The 24,401-nt window shown below is 36.9% G+C and overlaps 1 protein-coding gene across 4 annotated transcripts in view; it reads right to left on the reverse strand.

Annotated features, from left to right (window-relative positions):
- LOC126267441 (transcription initiation factor TFIID subunit 4) overlaps positions 1 to 10,597 on the reverse strand; it is a 184,080-nt gene extending 173,483 nt beyond the window's left edge. For 2 of the 4 annotated variants that reach the window (XM_049972730.1, XM_049972722.1), the window contains exons 1-2: positions 9,173 to 10,538; positions 1,532 to 1,726 (exon numbers count right to left, since the gene is read on the reverse strand). In XM_049972730.1, the coding sequence (XP_049828687.1) occupies positions 1,532 to 1,726; positions 9,173 to 10,471 (1,494 nt within the window). In that variant the 5' untranslated portion in view covers positions 10,472 to 10,538. Of the gene's footprint in view, positions 1 to 1,531; positions 1,727 to 9,172 lie in introns of all 4 variants that reach the window. The other 2 variants (XM_049972718.1, XM_049972710.1) reach the window with 2 other exon arrangements.
- Positions 10,598 to 24,401: the final 13,804 nt, after the last annotated feature.

Here is a 24,401-nt window from a genome sequence, read left to right on the forward strand (position 1 = left end):
TGGTATACGTAATCAGCAAGATGGCTTAGTGACTAAGTATCAAACAAAAAATTCAAAGATTAGTTTTTGAGCCCCCCCCCCCCCCCACCTGAAACTAGGATATATTTTTACACACACACACACACACACACACACACACACACACACACACACACACACACACACACACACACACACACAAACGTGCATGTGCCCCTACATGATGCTGGCTGGGCACACAATACCGGAATTGCAGTTCGGTATATGGACTGGGTGGGGATTTGTCAGGTCGGGTGGGTAGAGGGAGAGAGAAATGGAAGGGAGGAAGAGTAGTAGAGCATGGTTCGCTATGGGCTCAGAGGGAATCAGACTGTTAGCTGGCTAGGTATGCAGGACGGTGGGGTGGCAGGTGCACAGGCTAGGCATGTGATGCATGGCTGCTGGAGCCGATGGGAAGCAGTGCAGCGGAAAGGGGTAACACGACAGAGGAAGGGGAAATTGCTGAGTGAAGGATGTGGTAACGGTGTGTTAATGGATATTGAGACCAGGATGGTTATGGAAGCAAATGAAAAGTTGCAAGGATAATTGCCATCTGCGTAGTTCAGAAACACTGGTGGTGCTGAAGGAAAGGATCCAGATGGCCCTGTTGTGAAGCAGCCACTGAAATTCAGCATGTTGTCCTCACGTGCATGTTGTGCCACCAGATGGTCAACTTTCTTCTTGGCCATAGTTTGGAAGTGGCCATTCATTCTGGCAGGCAACTAGTTGATTGTCACACCAACATAAAAGGCTTTGCAGTGACTGAAGCAGAGTTGGTATATGAAGTTACTGCTTTCACATGTGGCCGTGACTCTGGCGGTGTATGGTAAGTTTATGAAAGGACTGGAGTAGAAAGTGCTGGGTGGATGGCTTTTGCAGGCCTTACACATGGGTCAGTTCACTACACAGTGGCACAACTTTCAGCTGAGCAGATCATGCTGAATTCCAACGGCTGCTTCACAACCCGGGCCACCTGAATTCCTCCCTCCACCAACTTTTGAACTGTGTAGACGGGAGTTATCCTTGCAACGCATCCTCAGTTCCTGTAACCTTCCTTGCATCAACCTCCATTAACCCACTATCCCCACATAATTTCACTTTCCTCTGTCCTATGACCCCCTCTCAAGTGACGTCTTCACATCACCGTCATCATGCACCACTCCTCACCGGCTCCAGCATCCATGCATCACATACCTAGTCCGTGCACTAGCCACCCTTCCCTCCGCATTCCTTGCCAACCAACTGGCTGGCTGCCTACGTTCACTCTGCTTGAAGACTCAATGCCCCTGTTATTCGCCGAGTGGTCTCCTTTACTCCTAAATTATTTACATTCTACCAGAACCTTCCAACTATACTTCTGGTACATAGTAAAATAAAAAAATAAAATTAACAGTAGAATGACAATCATACTTGTTCAGCTGTCTGCACATTAATAATCTGAAGCTGAATTACAAAACCAATTTTGCCAACAATAAAAATATTAAGATGACAGTAAATATAATACGAAACTTACCGCTGGAACTGACTGAATCCTGAAGGTACTGCCACTTGGTATCGTAGCAGTGCCACTGTTTGGAGTAACAGTCGAACTATGCGTTGTCGGTACAGGCCCCATCCGCAGTAATTGATACTGGCCATTTTCAGTCTTCAGCAATAGATGACCTTGTGTACCAGGTTGCAAGCCTTGTAGTGTTTGTAGTGTAATCTGCTACAAGTTTTCAAGTGAAAACAAACACAAAAAAGAATAAGAGATTAGATTATGTAAAGTGGAAATCAGATGTGATAGAGACGCAACAAAGTGTTCATACATAATTTAAAATTCTCACACACAGGGTCATACCCCAATTTGCTGTTGTCAATGTAATGAAATGCCAAAGACTGAGAATTCTGGATTCTTTATCTGTATGTCTTCCACAAATACTTTGCACCATCAGGGTCATTCCATGTAAACGAGGAATTATCAAAAAATTAATTTTTCTGTGGGAATATTTTCCCCCATTACATATGTAGACTGGGCATCCAATTTTGTTGGCAAGATTGATTTTTCCCTCCAAAACCTATTGTTTACTTGTTGGAACCATTGTTTTGAAGACTATATTGTTGAGTCTGTTCACGCAAAAGATCTGATCAATTTCAAGGTAAGTAAAAAATCATGAAATTTATAATAATTCTTTATGGTTTGTAATCACTTTAACGTGCATAACTTCTTCTTCTTTTTGATATATTTTTAGAAGCAAACAATTTAAGCATGATAAATACAAAAACATTTATATAACCTAACCCAAAATGTGTAACATGAGTTACCAAATGCCAACTTTTTTAAGATTTTCACAAAATCCATGTAAGTATAGAAACTTATATGCCATGATGTCCTTCACATAAGTGTACATGGTGGTGTCTCAAATAAATTCCTCCTGAAAGCCTTCCCTGGAATAGGATATTTAAATCACATAGCCTAATGTGAGTTACCAATATTTATGTAATGTGTGTTACCATAATTTTTGTAGGATTAGTTATAATTTTGAGCAGTCAGATTGGTTCTGAATTACATACAACACAACTAACAACATATTTAATGTATATTTATCTCCATATGCATCATAAAATCCCATAGGATACAGCTATTTCCACTTTACAAAAATTTGAAATTTTGCAGAATGCCTTTAAGTGCAGCTGAAAAGATGAGAAGAAGGCAGAAATTGAAAGATGAAGGCAGATATGAAGAGTATAAAATCAAACACAAGGAAACTATGAAAACATTCAGGAAAAAGAAGCAGGAACTGGAAAAATGTCTGAGTAAAAGAGAACAAGAAAGGATTGCTGCAGACAGGAAACAGAATGTTAGAGAAAGAGTTGCCAAGTACAGGAAGCGGCTAAAGGAATTATCTTCAGCTACACCAAATAGTTCTGTCTCTCCACCATATAAAAATAGGTCTTCATTGGGGAATGCCATATCAAAAATGAGATGTGTACTTCTGGCATCACCCAGAAAACAAAAATTTGTTATTAGAAGGTTGTATCATACATGTGTTGAACCTTTAGTAGTAGAAAGAATCTCTAAACAAAAAATAAGCGATGAAATAATTAGTGTGAGCAAATTCTATGAAAGGGATGACATTAGAAGACAGGCCCCTGGACGCAAAGATGTTGTGACTGTAAAATGTGAGAAAGGTAAGAGTAAGTTGCAAGTACGACATGTGATGTTCTCTTCTTAAGAAGCCCATGCAATGTTTTGTGAAGAAAATGGCAAAGTGATTGGTAAAAGTAAATTTGCAGAATTAAGACCTAAACATGTCATGCTTGCCAATAAACTGCCACACAATGTGTGCATCTGCAGATATCATGAGAATTTCATTTGTGCTACTGACTGTCTTCATAGCATAGTACCTCAAATACCTAAGTACACCAGTAACCGGCCAGAATTTTTTCTATGTGCAGAGCCTACAGCCGATTGTTGGTTGGGAAAGTGCATGAAATATAAAGATTTATTGGCAGTTAAACTTCTTGATTTACACACTGGTGTACAAGAGTACGGTGTGAAACGGTTGGCAGGAGGGTGATGGCAGAATTTTGAAAGTAGTAGAAGAAGGTACATTATAGAATCTTATTTGATCATATTCTTACCATAGGACTGAAATTTTTAGAGCACTGCTACTTTAAGAGAGAACAATGAAAGAACTATCAGAGTGATAAGGAATCACTGCCTTCTGCGATGCTAACTGCCATGATGCAAATCGATCTTTATGAAAATTTTACATGTGTAAGTCAAGATGAAATTCAAAGTACACAATGGCAGCATAATCAAATTAGTATTTTTACTGTCATGATTTGGCATTCAGCTACTTCTCACCCCTATGTCTTGCTATCTGGTAATCTTGACCACACAAATAACACTGTCATTCCCTACGTTGATAGATTTCTTGAAGAACTACCAAAAAATATTGGAGAAGTTATACAATCTGGTCAGATGATCCTGCTTACCAGTTTAAAAACAGATATATTGGAGAGGCTACAAAAGTTTTAAGTAAGAGTCATGCCAAAAGAATTACATGGAAGTACTTCGCAACTTCTCATGGGAAGGGGCCAGTGGATGGAATTGGTGAGGCTGTCAAACACCAAGTTTGGTCTCATGTGAAAAGTAGGAAATGTGTTGTAAACAATGCAACAGATTTGGTAAAAGCGTTGTTGAATTCTTCTTCTAATGTCACATAAGTTCTTATGGGCGAAGAAGACTTTAGTCAAAGAGGCAAAAAAACTACATCTCTCGGCCTTAGTCAAGAACTGCAAGCCTGTGACAATGTAACGTGAGTTACCGTATGTCTTAACATGATTTACCTGTTCATTATGTTTTAATATTTATTTTATTGGAGATTAAATGTTTGGAACTTTGTTAAAATACTTATAAGATCTTCTGGTATTGTGTGTAAAACTTACAAGAAATGTTCACATAAAACAGAGCAGACTTTTGTATTTTCTTTATCATATACAAAAGCCATTTCTTGGAAATGTAACTTGAGTTACCAAGAATAATTATAAGATTTGGTTTTATAAATATAGTAATGTAACAATTATTGTGGTATAGGTTTGTAGAGCATTCTGTATAAAGTATGTTTTGAAGTACAGAAGTGTCTGATTCCGCCGTCTACTTTGACCCATGACGTCACCAATATGGTGGAAACTACCATTCACTATGACTGCAATATTGTGACTATTACGTCATTATGCAAACATGACAACAAGCATGGGAAATGGGGGTTTTCGACCATTCACTATGACTGCAATATGGCACCTATTATGTCATTATGTAAACATGACAACAAACACGAAAATAGATCGAAACACCAACACACACATCTTGCTCCAAAATTATAATCAAACTAACCGGACAAACATGGGAAATGGGGGTTTTTGGGTGTGGGCAAACTAAATATAAACACACACCACCATACCAAAATACCTAACCACACAAAATGACGAAATAAATCGATAACACAAAATTCCCAAATTCCACTACACACAATATCCTCTCACTCACAACAGTCTCATGTGCAAAAAAACTGTGAGAGGATCTATAACAAAAACAATATGTCATCAACACAACCTCTTGCACGCCCAACGTAGACCTCTCGAACCAGGTACCACACCTTATAGTGTACCGTAAGTTGTCCCTATAACACTGCACCATGTAGCAGTCCCTGGTCCGAGACGGCGGAACTTATGCCAACCACATTTCCTGACGACACAGGTTCCACTTTACAATTTCGGCCAGCAGCCCAAATAGTTGTAAAAATTTTATGAGGAACAACGTATTGCCCCTCATTTCTGCATGCAAACAAGCACTATTAAATTTATCTGTCTTATCCATACCTAGCAAAAGCAGCCACAAATTAAATTAAACAAATTAACATGTGACATGCAACAAACAGCACTACAATAACTTAAACACAACAAAAACTTGACTGTTAACTCACTGAACCCAATTTCCGTAAGCACAGTCAAAACCAATACCTTAACAGATTGAGCAGAAAAATCAAAATGAACCCAATACACCACATAACACACAAACCATAAACACAACACCAGAGGGCACCACCAACTGCAACAAAACAACATCTATAAACACAACACACTCAACTAAACTCCGCGCCATTGTGACGTCATACAACACAACCCTTACATGATGGAACAAAGCCGACGGGTGGGATCGGACGCCTCTGTTGAGCCAAAAAAATATTTAATAGAAACATTTTATTCTGTTAATTTTCCAAAACTTATAATATAAACATCACTTTGTAACATGAGTTGCCATGGAATGACCCATCACAGTTTTTATCTGAGTAACTAATGTGTCTGTGTATGTGCGGATGGATATGTGTGTGTGCGTGCGCGAGTGTACACCTGTCCTTTTTTCCCCCTAAGGGAAGTCTTTCCGCTCCCGGGATTGGAATGACTCCTTACCCTCTCCCTTAAAACCCACATCCTTTCGTCTTTCCCTCTCCTTCCCTCTTTCCTGAAGAAGCAACCGTCGGTTGCGATAGCTAGAAATTCTGTGTGTGTGTTTTATTTATTGTGCCTATCTACCGGCGCTTTCCTCCTTGGTAAGTCTTGGAATCTTTGTTTTTAATATATAACTAACTACTACACATGATGAAACTTTTCAAATTGTTTGAATCAAATAATGTAGGCAACAACAGCTACAGAACGAATTGTTATTTACTCCAAAAGAACTACATGCTGCAGTTATGAAAAGACTCTCCAATACTGTTAATTGTGTAACTGCAGCATTTTATAAGTCACTGGTGTTTGTTTCAACCTACAAAATTTGGAAAAAATAAGTACATGTAAATACTGAACCTGTCAATGCCACACTCATGTGCGTTGACCCATGACATAATCAAAATGGAAGGCATGAAATAAACATAATAAGAAGAACTGTGTGTTATTTTCACATTAAGTTCAGTAGCTTCACTGCCTCTGAAGCAAACTGTCACTTTGCAACCTAAACTAGATCTTGGACTATGCTACAGGTCAATATCTCACCATAACGAACATTTCATTTGCTCACTCACTGGCTCTGTCAACTCACATCCAAATTGCCATCTTTCAACTCAACCTAGATCTTGAACACCACTACAAATCAGCCCCTTACCACCAAAAATACGCAAGAAAAATAAATTTGGTCAGTGTTGTGCTCTGTCACTGTATGTGCACATCACCACCAAATTCATTATCTCACAAGACAAACCCAATGACCAGCATCAGCACATTCAACCAACCTAAGCCATTTTACAATATAATATTACGATAAGTTCCATAGCAAGTGTAAATGGCATTTAACTTAAGCTAAAAAACTCTTACAATCCAACACATGGGATCTAGTTTCACTAGAAAATTGGATTACCACAGGTCACCCTAGTGACAAGGCAGGAGCCGTTCTCAAGTGCATCAAAATAACGCACAACACAAACAAACCACGATTCTTACACAATGATAGCTATGAAAAAAATATAGTTCATTACACACATTAATGAAAACACAGACCTCATTTCTGATCACTACATCATGCAACTGGTTCTGAATCAAATTAAATATATGTTAATTATTTACAATATTAATATAAGTAATACAATAAATATTTTGGTCAAATTATAAAGCTGAACTTCATAGGCCCATTTGCGTGTGTGTTTCTGCCATGTACAATTCTGTCAACAATGGAAATGAGGAATGGTACTATCGTGTTTTAGCTGTGATTCTATACTATTGTCCAAAGCAAAGTGATCCTGTAGTCAGATTACCAAAACAGATTAAATAAAACAATTCAGATATGTATAGATTTCTATTATTTCTCACACTCCAAAATAATTAAAAGGAAACTTTTAAAGTGGGAAGCCCTACAGGAAGGAAATACAGTAGCTAGACACAGATAACAAAACATGCTGAAGGAAATGGCAATGCCCAACTGTTTAATAACTGTTTTACAGTAAGTTAATGATTACTGTTAATCACACTTTGCAAAGCTATAATCATTTCTTTGACCTAATATTTTGAAAGGTTAACTTGTCTTTCCATGGGTCTGCAGAAGTACATAATTTACATGATACAACGGCAAAATAATATAAAAGTGAAGAACTCTGACAATAGTATAGAATCACAGCTAAAACACGATAGTACCATTCCTCACCCCCATAAAACAAAATCTTAGTTGCGGTGAGACACTGATCTGTAACATAGTTTGATGTATACTTTTGTGCCATATTCAATGCATTTTTTGTTATAAAATAGAAAATTGCATGGCAAATCCAGAAAAGCTGTATTAAATGACAGACAAATAACCAACAAATATATTGGTGTATGTTACATATATTAACTACATAAAACACAATGGGGCGGAGGGTGGGAGGAGAGCCACTAATGTAAGCCAATCTCTTACCTTTAATCACTATATAAGCATTTGTGTCATAAGTGTAAGAATTATTCAGAATTCATAGTATGACAATAATCTAAGACAAAGCTACCAGTGGACACAAGTAAGTCACCCACCTATCCCTTACCTTGATCATGGTTACATGAACAGACCCTGCATAAATGAATAATTGCTTCACTTTATACATATAATTCTATTTGATTGTAGAATACTCTAATAAAATGAGAACTCATTACTTAGACAATAATTTTACTGTATTTTAAGTAACATAAACATCCACCGATGCATATAAACAAAGGCAAATATGACAAGGACACCACCAACTGACAGCACCTCTGACCATTTTTTGTCAACTGCAGTCAAGTTACATGTTATACATCTATTAAGTCATAACATACGAAATAAATAAAAATATTATGACTCAAACAACACAAATATACACTACATTACTTTGCCACATTTCAAAAGCCCATAAAAGCAAGCCATAATTTAACATTCTGAAAGAAAAAAATGACCCACTTTGCAATGTTATTTAAATAAACCATTATTTACCACAATCTCAATATGATGCAGATATTGTGTAATTCACACCTTTGCTGCAACGCTGCTTGAGAAAAATAAACGCACCCCACTCCACAATGCATAGCACTGATGTGGCTAAACTTATTTTTACAGATAGAGCTACTGATGTGAAACAATCTAATAACTAAAACAACACTGCAACTATCCTAACATTAAAAGCAAAGCAAATAGTAAGAATCATTTCATCAAATGTTGAAAAAGTGTGAATGTGAACATAAACAAATCATTGCCTATTTGGTACCTTGGGTGGATGGCTAACAGGCAACCATTAATGTACCACAACTGATTGTTTCAGTTTCTTATCAGCGATTTCACTATGCAATGTATCTGTAAAAAACTAGCTTCATTCTCTAGAATTCAATTCCCCCAAGCAACAAAATGAGTGCTATATACAAACAAAACTTGACAACAGAGGTGATTTTTCAGGAAATCTCAATAAAATCACCAATCTTGGTAATATGACTATAATGACAACACCATTAAATAACTCAAGCTTTTTACTGCCAGATGTGATCAGTACTGTGCAAAATATATCTTTCATTTTGACAATGTAAATAACTAATAAACAACAAAAGTAGCACAACATTCCAGCACTCCTATAGTTCCACAATTAAAACAGACAGTATCAAATTCATTTGAAATACTTACTCCTGGCTGCCCTGGTCTAGCACCAACCATATGTGGTGCACCTATAACAACTCTTGGTGGTATGCTCTTCTGTCCTTGCTGACCAGGTGTGCCTAATCGAACTGCATTTACATTCAAAATTTGAACGTTTGCTGGTAAAATAGTAGGCGAATTCCCTACCAACGTCTGTGAAGTCCCCACCGAATGTGTAACTGGTTTTGTTAATGTCACCACACCTGACATTCCTGTTGTAGTGCCAGTAGTAGTTCCAACAGCTGTGTTTACATATGACCCTGTCAGGGCCATGGTAGTATTTACAGTCATTGGGACTGTCACTAAATTAGCACTTATTGGTGTCCCTTGAGTTGCATTATTATTTCCACTAGCTTTTATCACTAAAGCAGTTCCAGGTTTCCCGTCAACACTAACTACACCACTAATTTTACCAGTAACACTTGCTCCAGACTGTGAATGAGACTGTGACACTGCACTCTGGACTGTTGATGTGACTGCATTTAACACTGTATGAGACGGAATAGGAGACAATCCAAGATTACCATTTGGAAGGGCTGTTGTTGGGAAATTCACTCTGTTGTTTATGTTAATACCGACAGTACTAGTGTTCGTTTGACTTCCAGGAGGATAAACTACTTTAACAGGTTCGTGAGATTTGCTAATATTTGTTATATTTCCTTGATTAGCACTTGAAGTTACTTGGTTTAAGTATCCACTTGTAGGTACTCCTCCATGAAGAGAAGCCACGACAGTATTTACAACACTTGAATGAACAACATTACTACTCTGTATCGTACTAGAAGAAATAGTTTTATTTGCATCTGCATTCAAAATATTCATAGATGGAGGGCCACCGTTTGTAACACCGTGTTTCTGTGTTGAGACAGTGCCCCCATTAGCAATAGTATTGTTCATATGATTCTGATTCACAGACGCAGATGTTCCTTGCTGACTGGAAACTGCAGGCTGCGTAGTCACTAACTGTGTCTCCAACGTTCCCACAATAGCACTGACTGCTGATTCATCGACGTCTGTACTGAGTGCTTCCTCCAAGAACTTAGCCGACGCCATTTTCTGACGAGCTCCAACTGTAAACTGAACTGCGCATGCGCACCACACAACTCGTACCCACAGTGCATTGCCCTTCAGGTAACTCAAAAAGTGAATGCTACTTCGCGTACTGTTTACATCTACAGACTTGATTATTTTGTTTAAATCCACTTGCCTGGCGATAAGAATTGGTTCTAAATTTACACTGTTGAAATCGAACACTATCAAACAACAACTGTGCGACTTTCGACGCATATCAAACAGATATAGACAAACAAAATCTGTGTAGCATTATTGACATCTTTGTCCACGTCAGCGTAATGAGAAGCTATAGCTCGAATTGGGTGAGAATCGACGACTACACGTAAGATGGTGTTAGAACTTTCGGTCGAGATTATCAGCACGCACTCCTTTTCTAGAAACTGATCAGTAATCTTCTTTAACATATAGAGTAAAAATAATGCTTTCCTTTCCTGTACATTGACAAGTTCACTGAAGAAAGATGTGCATTTCTGAATTTGTCGATATAGAATACACGAAACAGCGACAGATGATACTGTACAATAACTGCAACACTCATCCGCATGCGACAGGTATGTAAAGGAGGCCAATATCTCCAAGCAAGTGTAAGTGTAAAAATTTTTTGGACAACTAGACTGTGTAACTTGTTTATGATGTAGATCACTGGGCTAATATAGTCGTTCATGTCAGGTGTTGAGTGAAGCAGTTCTTACAGTAGAAGATTAATTAGTTACCCAAATAAAAGGAAGCTTTAACAATGTTTCATTTATATACACACAATATATTAGGATACAAAATAAAAATAATTTAGATGACTAGGGATTTTTCATAACCTTGTTGGACCAGTTCTTGAACTGACATGAATACAACTTGTTGAGGAACTTGTAGAAATGTTGTGATGCAGAAGATATCCGAAGTTGAAAGTCAAGAGGAGATAAATAAGCGACAACGAGAGCGCTGAAAATTTTAATGGATTTCACGTTTCTTTAAACACTAAGAAAAAATGTTTAAAAATCAGAGTTTAACGAATTCTCGCATATTTTAAGCTCAAGTACTTGTGATTTAAGTTGATTATTTTATTTTATTGTGAGTTCATGTAACCAGCGTTGTATTAAACAAATAGACGCTCTGAAATTACAACAAATACGTTAGTACATACAGTTCATATAACAGCTGATAACAGATCATAAAACATTAATTTTTGCTGAGGCATTATGTGTGTATATTGCACTCCATTAAAAATGTTTGTGATTATTTTGCATTGTTTTGTATTTTCTGATGCTAGGATAATGGAGTTTCAGTTTGATTAGTCTCTTTCACAAAGTTACAAGATAATCATAATACCATTAACTTGAAAATAATAAACGATTTAAATCATCTTCTAACTTCGAGTTGCAAATAATATTTGGGAAGGGTCAACATCTATACCATGGAAATGCAGGGAAAATTTCCATAACAGAAACGTGTCCTTATTACTGATGTTAGATATCCTCCACTAAATGTCCAATCTGTAAGCCACGATATTCTGGAAGAAACAGATGGCCACTATTTTACTTGCTGCCTCTCTTCCATCACTATTGTACCCATTCTTCTGTCCAGGCCTTACATGGCCTCACTTTAAGTTATGGGACATGGACTGTGCATTGAAATCAGGGATAATTAACTGCTTTTTTGTGACTAAGGCCACATACCTGTTTAATTGGAAGCCTTGATATGGTGGGACTCAGAGGAAGTTTGCATAATTTCAAAACCCCTCCAACTATACCAGTTGTCTGTCTGTATCACTTGAGGTAGTGATAACTGATATGATAAAGTACTTCTCTAGTCCAAGCAGCTTGACGATCTGGGAAGCTATTATGATTGTCAGTCACTGCCACTGTCCTGAGCTTTGAAGCGATTTAAGGGATGGTGTATGACTTTTTCATGGAGGTCAGAAGAGCGAACGGTTAATCAGTTCTTCTCGGTCATTCAGTGAATACTCTCTTCCCATTGGGTCACTGACTTTGCATAGCTGTCTACAATAGGTTGTCATCATTGGACGTTTCAGTTCTCTGGAGCTGATACATTCTATAAACTTAAAAGCTAAAAAAGGGAATTTCAAAGTGATATTTAATCCAGCGCAGTGGGCAGTAAGGAAGTTTTCCCATTAAGTAATGATTACTTTTCAGCACTGTGACTTTGGTTTCAAGAGATACTTACCATAATAAACCTTTTATTTGATGTAAGAAACTGAAATGTATGAAAATGAAACGAGACATCTCCTAGTAAGCATCATGCACTGTCTCTGCAAACATCTCTTTCTGATCATAGCGAGTACCTATCAAAGTTTTATTAGAGTTAATATATGTAGACAGTTGTTATGACATTTTAATCAGCAATATGTGGAACTACAGTCAGCATTATGCAGGAAGGTACTTTCATGCAGAGAGGTGGAGCAAACGTGAAAGGGGTGAGGTTTGCTCATAAGATTTGTGAGAGACTGGGTAAACAAAGTCTGTTGCTAAACTGTGTATCTGTGGACAACAAGCAAGTTCATTTGCCTCTGGTACATCACATTATACGTTCATATCTGTGAGAAGAGTAATAAATTATATAACTGATTTCGATCAGTCATGTGTGGGTGAGATACATGTTGATGAGATGACACTGCATCCAGTGCTCCACGACTATAGACTTCATCATGTTGAAGGTGAAAACAGTTGATGCAGAGTTGTGAAGATGTCAAGTACAATGTTTCTCAAAAATATGATTGTCTAACGACAAGGTCATGAAAACTGGTTACAATATTGGTCATTTTAGTGATATTTGTCATTTTAGTGTGATTTGGATGGCATTGTAAGTACAAACGTAATATATAGCACAATTATCCTCAGACACAAACTGAAATCATTGTATACAGAGTGGTCCATTGATCGTGACCGGGCCAAATATCTAACGAAATAAGCGTCAAACGAAAACACTACAAAGAACGAAACTTGTCTTGCTTGAAGAGGGAAACCAGATGGCGCTATGGTGCCCTGCTAGATGGCGCTGCCATAGGTCAAGTGGATATCAACTGCGTTTTTTTTTTTTTAATAGGAACCCCCACTTTTTATTACATATTCGTGTACTACGTAAAGAAAAATGAATGTTTTAATTGGACCATTTTTTTCGCTTTGTGATAGATGGCGCTGTAATAGTCACAACCGTAGGGCTCACAATTTTAGACGAACAGTTGATAACAGGTAGATTTTTTAAATTAAAATAAAGAATGTAGGTATGTTTGAACATTTTATTTCGGTTGTTCCAATGTGATTCATGTACTTTTGTGAACTTATCATTTCTGAGAACGCATGCTGTTCAGGGTGATTACCTGTAAATACCACATTAATGCTATAAATGCTCAAAATGATGTCCGTCAAGTTCAATGCATTTGGCAATACGTGTAACGACATTCCTCTCAACAGCGAGTAGTTCGCCTTCCATAATATTCGCACATGCATTGACAATGCGTTGATGCATGTTGTCAGGCGTTGTCGGTGGATCACGATAGCAAATATCCTTCAACTTTCCCCATAGAAAGAAATCCGGGGACGTGTGAACCACAGTATGGTGCTTCGATGACCAATCCATGTGTCATGTAATATGCTATTCAATAGTGCTTCAACCGCACGCGAGTTATGTGCCAGGATCCATCATGTTGGAGAACATCGCCATTCTGTCATGTAGTGAAACATTTTGTAGTAACATCGGTAGAACGTTACGTAGGAAATCAGCATACATTGCACCATTTAGATTACCATCGATAAAAAGGGGGCCAATTATACTTCCTCCCATAATGCTGCACCATACATTAACTCGCCATGGTCGCTGAGGTTCCGCTTGCCGCAGCCATCGTGGATTTCCCGTTGCCCAATATTGCATATTATGCCTGTTTACGTTACTGCTGCTCGTGAATGACGCTTCGTCGCTAAATAGAACGCGTGCAAAAAATCGTTCATCGTCCTGCAATTCCTCTTGTGCCCAGTGGAAGAACTGTACACGACATTCAGAGTAGTCGCCATGCAATTCCTGATGCATAGAAATATGGTATGGGAGCAATCGATGTTGATGTAGCATTCTCAACACCGACGTTTTCGAGATTCCCGATTCTCGTGCAATTTGTCTGCTACTGATGTGCGGATTAGCATCGACAGCAGCTATAACACCTACTTGGGCATCATGATTTTTTGCAGGTCGTGCTTGACGTTTCACATGTGGCTGAACAATTCCTGTTTCCTTAAATAACGTAACTATCCGGTCGGGATACTTGGATGATGTCGTCCAGGATACCGAACAGCATACATAGCACATGCCCGTTGGGCATTTTGATTACAACAGCCAAACATCAAAACGATATCGACCTATTCCGCAATTGGTAAACGGTCCGTTTTAACTCAGGTAATGTTATGTGGTACCACGTACTTACACGTTTGTGACTATTACGACGCCATCGATCACAAAGCGAAAGAAGTGCTCCAACTAAAACATTTATATTTCTTTATGTGCTACACGAATATGTATTAAAAAATGGGGGTTCCTATCTTTAAGAAAACTCAGTTGATGTCCGTTTGAACTATGGGAACGCCATCTAGTGGGCCAACCATAGCGCCATCTGGTTTGTCCCTTCAAGCAAGACGAGTTTCGTTCTTCGTAGTTTTTTAGTTTCTACATCTACATCTACATCCATACTCTGCAAGCCACCTGACGGTGTGTGGCGGAGGCTACTTTGAGTACCTCTATCAGTTCTCTCTTCTATTTCACTCTCGTATTGTTCGTGGAAAGAAAGATTGTCGGTATGCCTCTGTGTGGGCTCTTATCTCTCTGATTTTATCGTCATGGTCTCTTAGCGAGATATACGTAGGAGGGAGCAATATACTGCTTGACTCCTTGGTGAAGGTATGTTCTCTAACTTCAACAAAAGCCCGTACTGAGCTACTGAACGTCTCTCCTGTAGAGTCTTCCACTGGAGGTTATCTGTCATCTCCGACTTGATGCTTATTTCGTGAGATATTTGGCCCAGTCACTGTCAATGGACCACACTGTATACATGACAGTTCCTCCTACTCCATAGAACTTTTTGTAAATGTGTAATTTTATTAGTGTGTGTGTGTGTGTGTGTGTGTGTGTGTGTGTGTGTGTGTGTTTCATTGCTATGAAGTGTAAGTCACTATGCATAAAAAAAGAGTTGCTGGTGGCAAACACTAATGCAAAACATTACTGCGAAAATTATCAGTAGGTTGTCAGATTTTTCATTGTCAAAGAGCATTATAACTTTAAACTAACTTGTTCGACATTGCAGTGAGACACCACATTTATGATCCATGGAACAAGGAAGCAACTAGGCATACTCTTAGAATAGCGAATGGGAATCCTGCCCAATGACGTCGAAAAACACCGATATCTCGACAGGTAACACTCTCGGTTACTTCAGGACATTTTCCATTTCCTGCCTTGAAAACGACACTGTTAAATGTCAAAATATCAGAGTTGTTGTCGAATTTATCTGGTCGGATTCTCGAGAGTTACTAGAGTATAGTCCACGCTAGGAAAGCTTAGATGTCAGAACTAATCAACTAGTTAGTTGCTTCTCCTCGGAATTATGCTGCAAATTATAAGAACAGAATGTTTGCATATTTCTTAGGATACAAATTCTCAAACATTAAAGCCTAGGAAATTCTTGTAACCTATTTAAGCAATTCATATGTTCACAAAAAAACCTTTTTTAAAACTACAAGTCTTTTGAACCAGAAACTATTCCTATTATCTTGCTTTGTTCTGGAGTCTACATCGTTAGAGTCATCATCAATACTGTCTGAGTCTCTGTCCAAACCATCTGATTGTAAATTTACGACGTACGGTTCAAGGCTTCTATCCATCTTTGCCTCCCTATCAAAGTCTTTCTTTCCATTGTGCTGCATACAGTTTTCCCAAGGTCAAGGGATGGTACTGGATGTTTCTTTATGCACAAATGACTCGCTTACTGCTATGTTGATTGTTTTGTTCTTTTCTGCCACATAGCCTTTAACCTGTGCCCAGATTGATACAGTTGCATTATATTGACAGTGCTATGGGTGTGAAAACAAAACTGTGTGACCACATTCACATACACATAAGTCAAGTACATACGTTTTGTCATTGACTTATATAAATTAACGAGCTGCAAGAGTTTCCACCGAGTATGATCTATACTGTGCAGAGAAGGATTTGCCATACAGTTCTCTTCTCGACATCACATACTTCTGGAGACTATTCTTGTGTCTTCAAAATGTCAAGGATCGGAGTCCCACTTTTAGGTTCACATTTGAAGAACTTCGAAGTGTAGTAAATAATCCTTCTGGCCGGCTTGTGTACCACTTAACGACTATTCTTAAGCCAGAGCACAATATTCACTGTCCTGGTGTTTGTACTTTGTATTTTCACTGTAACAGATGAATGATAACTAGCATTTTCCGCTACAATGACCAACTTCAGAGCAAGACGTGTGGCAATAACTGTTCAGTGAATTACTTCATGAAAGTGACAGCATTCATTTCTGACTGGTAGCCACCGCTGTTTTTCTTAGACCTAATGACAAGTTTGCTCTTACGAACAAAACCAGAATAAGAGCTAGCATTGAGAAAAACTATCCAACAAGCTTTTCCTATGGGAATTATAAAACTGCTAAATGAAACAGCATTGTGAGGTACATCAATTGGGCAGCCTGTAGGAGATAATTCGCGTCTAATCGCTCAGAAAGAGAATGAATCTTATTAGCTGCTTGCTATTAATTGAGAGGGGGTGTACAGAACAGATGAAAATTTGACCGCCTTGCTATATGATGCAGACTACAGTAACAGAATTCATTCAATACAGTAATCAAAAATTAACAAGTTGACATAGCATACTTGTTCTCACATAATGTCTTTTTTGTAAATGATTGCTGAATTAGATATGACCAAAATAGAGTGTAGTCTGAAAAATTGAAACTGTAATAGTCTGGATGGTACATCTACTTGGATAATTAAAAGTTGTTATTATTGAATGGTGACACCACTGGCAGCTCATGTAAACACAATATTTAATGAGTAAATATTATTTCCTGTAGTTAGATTCATGAACAATGGCCCATCGCAGACGTCAAGACATGTGGTTGGCTTACCATCATCACCAGCCACGACAATTTGCAATCAATATAATAAAAATTCACTAAATAATTCGCTAAGATCGCGTTTAATGCTCACACTGGGTATGACGTTTACAGCTGAGTTCTCAGAACACTACAGAATTCCTGAGATTGAGTGACATCATGTGCACAGAATGAGCCTAAACTTGACCACTGTCTTTCATAACTCCAATTATAAGAGCCTAAATAAAAGCAAGGCAGTGACAGGCAAGAGAACAGATATTATCACCCTGTTACTTTCACATCTGCCAAACTTCAAATAGTAGAAAATGATAGAAAGTGTTACATCAAAAAGAGTAGCAAATTCTATATAGAATGATAGTAAATTAAATGAATCTCAGCACAATTTTAAGAGATGCAGGTCCACAAACACAGTAGTAGCAAAATGGAAGTCTTATTAGAAGAACTAAAGTAAACTAACTAATTATTTCTATACATATCTAAGGCACTTGACTCTGAATACCACAGAAACATACTACAAACAGTTAATATCTGTTGCACAAAGGGTACACTAGCTGCTGTCAGAAGACTGATTTTGGAAATTTGAGACATATGTACAGATAAAGCACAATACAGGGTATTAACAATACAGACGAATATCCATTTTGATCTTTTACAGTCTAAGTAAAGAATGATTTTGCTTTGCAGTGTTAGACAAAAATTCTGAAATGGAAGAAGCTAAATTCGAAGGACAGGGGACTAATTAAGGAGCTATAAACAAGGCAGGAAGCAACCATGAATCTAAGAAGTTATATGACAGACTGATTAGAAATTGGAAACGAGTAAAAAAGGGTTGTTGTCTTTCCAAAAATGGTTGCATATGTATTAAAGACTTGATAATGAAGATGTTGGAAGTAGAAAAGTAAGCTGTAAGCATAGGAGGCTGGAAGATTAACTACACTGAGTTTTCTGGTGACACAGTATTTCTTGGAAACAAAACAATACCTCTTGAGAGAACACTATCCAGACTTGAAGAAGTATTCCAAAATTATGGGATGAAAAAAACACAAAGAAAACAAAGGTGATGAGAAGGCATGGCGAAGAAGCTATACTACCTTCCAAACTTCACAGAAGCTCTCCTGCGAACTTTGCAAAACTAGTGCTTCTGCAAGAAAGGATATTGCCGAGACATGACTTAGCCAGAGACTGGTGGATGTTTCAGAATGAAATTTTTACTCTCCATGTCTCCACTATATCGTTTCTTCCAGGAGATCTAGGACTGCAACTTTCATAGTATAACTTTGGTGAAATTTGGATTATGAGAGACAAGGTACTGGCAGAAGTAAATCTGTCATCGTGAGTCATACTTGGGTAGCTCATTTTGAAGGGCACTTGCCTGTGAAAGGCAAAGGTCCCGGTTTTGTGCCATGGTCTGGCACACAGTTGTAATCTGCCTGGAAATTTCAAGAGGAAGAAGAATAAAAATGGTGCATAAAGGGAAAGGAGGAAGAGAGCAGACCATGAAGCAGTTGGCCTGAAAAAGGATCATATGGAGACAACAGTGGTGTCAGAAACCCACCAGTCAACAGTTCACTTTATGATGATGACTTGAGAAATGCTGGATACAGGTTTCCATTGAAAAGCAAAGAATCTGTACTGTCACAGACTAGAAGAGTAGAAGTACCAACTTTTGGAATTGCCCAAGTACTAACCTAAACTATCCTGACGTTTGTATGTTGATACTGAAACTCTAGAAGCATCACGGAGTCAAAAATGAATCAGTAAATTTATCTATGATGAACTGGCACATGAACTACAAGTTTTTGTTGTAAACAGATAACTAATTTCAACTTCAGGTTAATTTTGAATCAGTTCACATACTTCATGAAACACCTATCAAAAAATAGTATGGATATATTCAGAAAAATATTCTATTAGTAAATACATATTTCCAGAATTTCTGCACTCAACATCACCCATGTACTTTTATGTTTGAAGTAATGTTGTATAGTCATTACCATTATCACTTTTTTAGTTGTAGAGAAAACGTAAAATTACATCAATTTAAATTTCATAGTTTAATTACAAGAGGTATAAGAAATATAAATTATGAAGGATGCATACATTAAGTTTCCACATCATGCTTGTCACACCACCACACCTTTTGCTGCAGTTTTCTGCATAAAATAGTAATCAATTAATTTACAACTTAAGAAAGGCACTAATATTTAATCAATCACAAAATTCGGATGTTCCATGTCTTACCTTGTTCCTGTGCTTCTAAGAAAAAAATCAAAAAAATGATATTTAGTGTTTCAATTCTCTTTTGTCAAGTTATACAGTATCTATATATTTATTCCAGTATTTTTATTTCGTTGAGTCCGCCCCCAGTAGCTGAGTGGTCAGCGCGATGGATTGTCGATCCTAAGGGCCCGGGTTCGATTCCCGACTGGGTCTGAGATTTTCTCCACTCAGGGACTGGTTGTTGTGTTGTCCTAATCATCATCATTTCATCCCCATCGACGATCAAGTCGCCGAAATGGCGTCAAATCGAAAGACTTGCACCAGGCGAGCGGTCTAACCGACGGGAGGCCCCTGTCACATGCCATTGTTATTGTATTTCATTGAAGGCATGACCATTGTTCACATATTTTGTTGAATTATGTAGACAATAAAGTAAATCTAGCATGCAGATCCAGAAGTCACTATATATATATATATATATATATATATATATATATATATATATATATATATATATATATATATATATATATATATATATATGTATATATATATATATATCCTCGATATTTACACCTACCTTTATGCTAACTGATACATGAATACCTTAAACAGTACTAATCAGTTAGCATAAAAGTAGGTGTAAATATCGAAGAAATGCTGTCAAAGAAGAAGAGTAGCAATTTTAGAAGTTTTACAAATTGCTTAAAACGAATTCTCTCATTATTATTATTATTATTATTATTATGTCTGACTGCTTAGTTGAGTGGTAATATGCTTGCCTTCCATTCAGTGGAACCAGGTTCAATTCCCAGCTGGGTTGCAGATTTTCTCCGCTTGTGGACTGGGTGTTGTGCTGTCCTCATCATCATTTCATCCTCATCATCGACACACAAGTCGCCCAATATGGTGTCATTTGAAATAAGACTTGCACTTGGCAGCCAAACCCGAATGGAGCCTCTCAGGCAATAATGTCATACAATCATTATTGTCATTTTTATCATTATTGTTGTTATTATTATTATTATTGTTATTATTATCATTGTTTTAGGTCACACATAGTCATTTTTAACTTTTCAGTGATAGGCTCAATGTCTGTAACTGCAGAACTATGTCATTATTTGAACTAAAACAATATAATTACGTAATTCCATGATATATTCTATGGTAATAAAATATCCAAATGTAATACACTCAATAACTTTGGCTGATGTATGTAATCAAAACCCTCTACAAATAGTTGTTGACTAAATCGAAACCTCTAATGTTGTTAGCAATAATTTTGTCGTCGTTTAAAGAAATGACTTGCCAAAGATGAGCTCTCCAGTACTAACCAGAAGATGTCAATCTGGCTGCAACTCCATAATATAGCAACATTCTTAAAGTTACAAATTCAAACCTGAAATAATCATTGTACCCCTAAAAGTTTTTGTCAACTATTAAAGCCACAAATTCTGAAGTCAATAATCCTGAAACGATTATTGTGATCCTGAAAGTACAAAGATGTTCCAAGAATAGCAGTTTCCATAAAAGATAAATATCACACAATACTGGTTACTCAAAACATTGCATTTAATTTAACCAAAGCATAGAATGCACAACAAAGCTTGAATAAAAAAGGGCAAAATATTGTTTTGGAGAAATAAATTATGTTTTGTCTTGGCTGAAGTGTGCGAAATGGATGTGCTTGATTAGTACACTACAAGTAACCTCAATACAGACATTCATCGTCTTGAACAGAAATACAGTGTGTACATCTAAGTACAATGGAGTTAATGATGATATCTGAAAACTCCATAAGAGTAACTAACAATATTCAAAAAAAGAGTGTTAACATATGATCTAATAAGGGAACATAGAGTGGCGAAATATTTCGATATGATATCAACAGCTCAAAATTTTCAGTAGTCTGGTATTTTATTTAAATTGTGTTAGCAATGTAATGCCACTGCTGGACTGCATATGAACTGAAACTGGATGATTCATTTTGTTAACGTATTGATGTGTAATCATAAATACTTAATTTTAATTCAATATGATTGGTCTTTCATGTGTCATCTTTTTATTTCTGTTTTAACAGTTCCTTACATAACCCATTATGAAAATCCTCTTTCATTTGTAATCATTATTTTTATATTAAAAGAGTATACTTTATCATTATTATATGGGACAGAAACATATCTATCAGTTTCATTAAACAGCCAAATTCATCATGAATTATATATACTAGCTTTTATTTACTTTTACACAATTTAATTAAAATTATGCCTCCTTTCATTGATAAACCATCAGCAGGTGTAATCTTTGATAGATTCTACACCTAAATGGGTCTTTACATTACTGAGATATTTTTTCTCTTATAAGCAGTAGTAAGTGTCTGTGCTGATAATTGTTTCGATTTGTAAATTTTAATTCCAAGAATTTTGTCTCTAAAGGAATGTACATCAATTGATAAGTCTACTTTTTGTTATATTGCCAATTTTTATTCAGTATTCAGTTTCTTTATACTTTATTGATATGCATACCTACATTTTGTAATTAGACAAATTTTTGGAGTGTATCCTTCCATGGTCATTGAATAATGCCTGTATCATGCCCAAAAGAATTAATATAAGTTTGTTTCCCATTTATATAATTAGGTTAATTCAGTGTCTGATATTATTAATTGCTTATCAGTAATAACTTACCAAGTCATCATTATAGATAATGGAGTATATAACAGGCTGAATCATTAAATCTAATTGTGTTGGGTCTTTTAGGAATTTGAAGATATTATAATTCCTCTCAATGAAAATTCTTGTCTGTTTATTACATACATCTGATCACATCAGCAGCCCCATGTTATATTGGGCAATACAATGTGCTACAACACAGGATAAAAAATATATTTACAGTACTCAACACCACACATCTGGGTTTGAGACTTCCGGTCACTACCATCATACAAAAGAAAGAATACCTCATTTTAAATATACAGATTGTTTTCCATCGAATACAATCTGGATTTAACTTTTAAGAAATTTCAACACGTCAGCAACACAGCTACAAAGTTCTAGTTTTTAAACAAAAGCCTATAAAATGCCTTACTTTTTGCCATTTTAACAACTGTTTTTATACTTTGAGTGTACTTATTGATGATGGCGACTTCCATTAGAAGATGAGTGCATATATCACATGACTATGAAAAGGTTCATAGCATGCATTCCATGCAATACTCTCGTTTCCATATTTCTTTGGGATACTTAATTCATAACATGTATTACTCATTTTTGAGTCCACACATTGAGTATTTTTATGTGATAAGAGTTCTTTTCAATCCATGTACCCAAGAACTAAGTCCCCTTGCAGACCTCGCTATTTTTTTGATTGATACTGGCAGTAGGTTTACCTTAGTAGCCCAGATGCAAAAGCTGCTAACTGCATGATAAGCAAAACTGAGATAATCCCATCCAAATTATTTATGTTAATGACTTCATTTCTTGTGTTTTAATAAATAAGAAATAATTAATTACTCAGTATTAATGGCCAAAATCTGTGATAAGATTTTATATGTTAAAAATCTTAGGTGAAATATCGAGTTAGCAATATGGAGTTATAGGATGTTTCAAACATACCAATCCAATTATGAAACAAGTATTCACTTGCAAATCTGGCTATTCCTTGATATTCTCAGAATGACAGAAGGGTGGAATTTAATTATTGCACCTATAAATAGAACATGCTTCATTTCAAAGATAAGTCTGAAAATTCTACAAAATTGTGATATAAAAATATGAAAGTGACATTATTTTAACAGGAAAAACTGAGTTTTTTTACGTTAAAATGAGAACAAAAATGAATGTGCAACATTAGCTTCTTTTTTAAAAAATGCACAATCATGCTAGTATTAACATCACAAGATATTGTAGAAAATAAAATAAGTTCCAAATCGCATCTTAGTAGAACATGGATAAACTTTTAGAAATGAAGAAATTGACGGAATGCTGTATTTTAGTTATGACAGCGACAAAAAATTTTAGAAAACGTAATTGGCTGAAAACTGCTTTTAAGTGACATCGATCTCGACACTGTACATCAACTCAAAATTGCTTCCCAATTCGTCCTTGTTCTGTGGGTTGGCAGTAGTTGGAGTGACTCTAAGAGTGTCTTCCTGCTCATCGAACACCTAAGTGTAGAATTTTAGTTCGTCGTTAGTCACCCAGTCTTCACAAAAGTGGAACTCCAAAAGCTTTTTAACGTCTCCGAGTATGGTTTCTGAAAGCTCTATACCTGCTGTAGTTGATGTTGGGCCGTTTGGTTTGCTCAGACGTTTTTCCCTTCTTCAGGATGCTGTTCTCCTATCTAGCTTCAAAATTATAGACGGGCTCACCACGAACTAAACAGATCTTTTTGTTTTTACTTTCCATGCATTGGTGAGATTTTTTTGGCTTTGAGGATGAATGCGTAACCCGCTACTGGGAACCACAGTTCTTCTCCTGTATTGTCAAGAGCTTCGAGAAGAAGCCAGTGATACAGCATGCTGACCATCATCCAGTTTTTATTCTGACCCCCACGTCTGTCTGAAAACAACCAAACTTTTTCGCTTCTTCGAAGTTTAGGTGAGTTAATCTTTGGTGAACCATGGACACTATTTTGTTGATCCTGTGGCATATTCATATTCCATCCAAATGTACGAAAACACTGTGTCGGTGTTCTGGGGGGCTCCGAGGAGCCTTGGAGGACTGTCACGTCATAAAGGTACATTTGACAGGAGTAACAGGCTGCTTGTCCTGGCCCTTACGGTAGTACTACTCTTTT

This window comes from Schistocerca gregaria, chromosome 1 (genome assembly GCF_023897955.1).
Source record: "Schistocerca gregaria isolate iqSchGreg1 chromosome 1, iqSchGreg1.2, whole genome shotgun sequence".
Taxonomy (NCBI): Eukaryota; Metazoa; Arthropoda; class Insecta; order Orthoptera; family Acrididae; genus Schistocerca; species Schistocerca gregaria.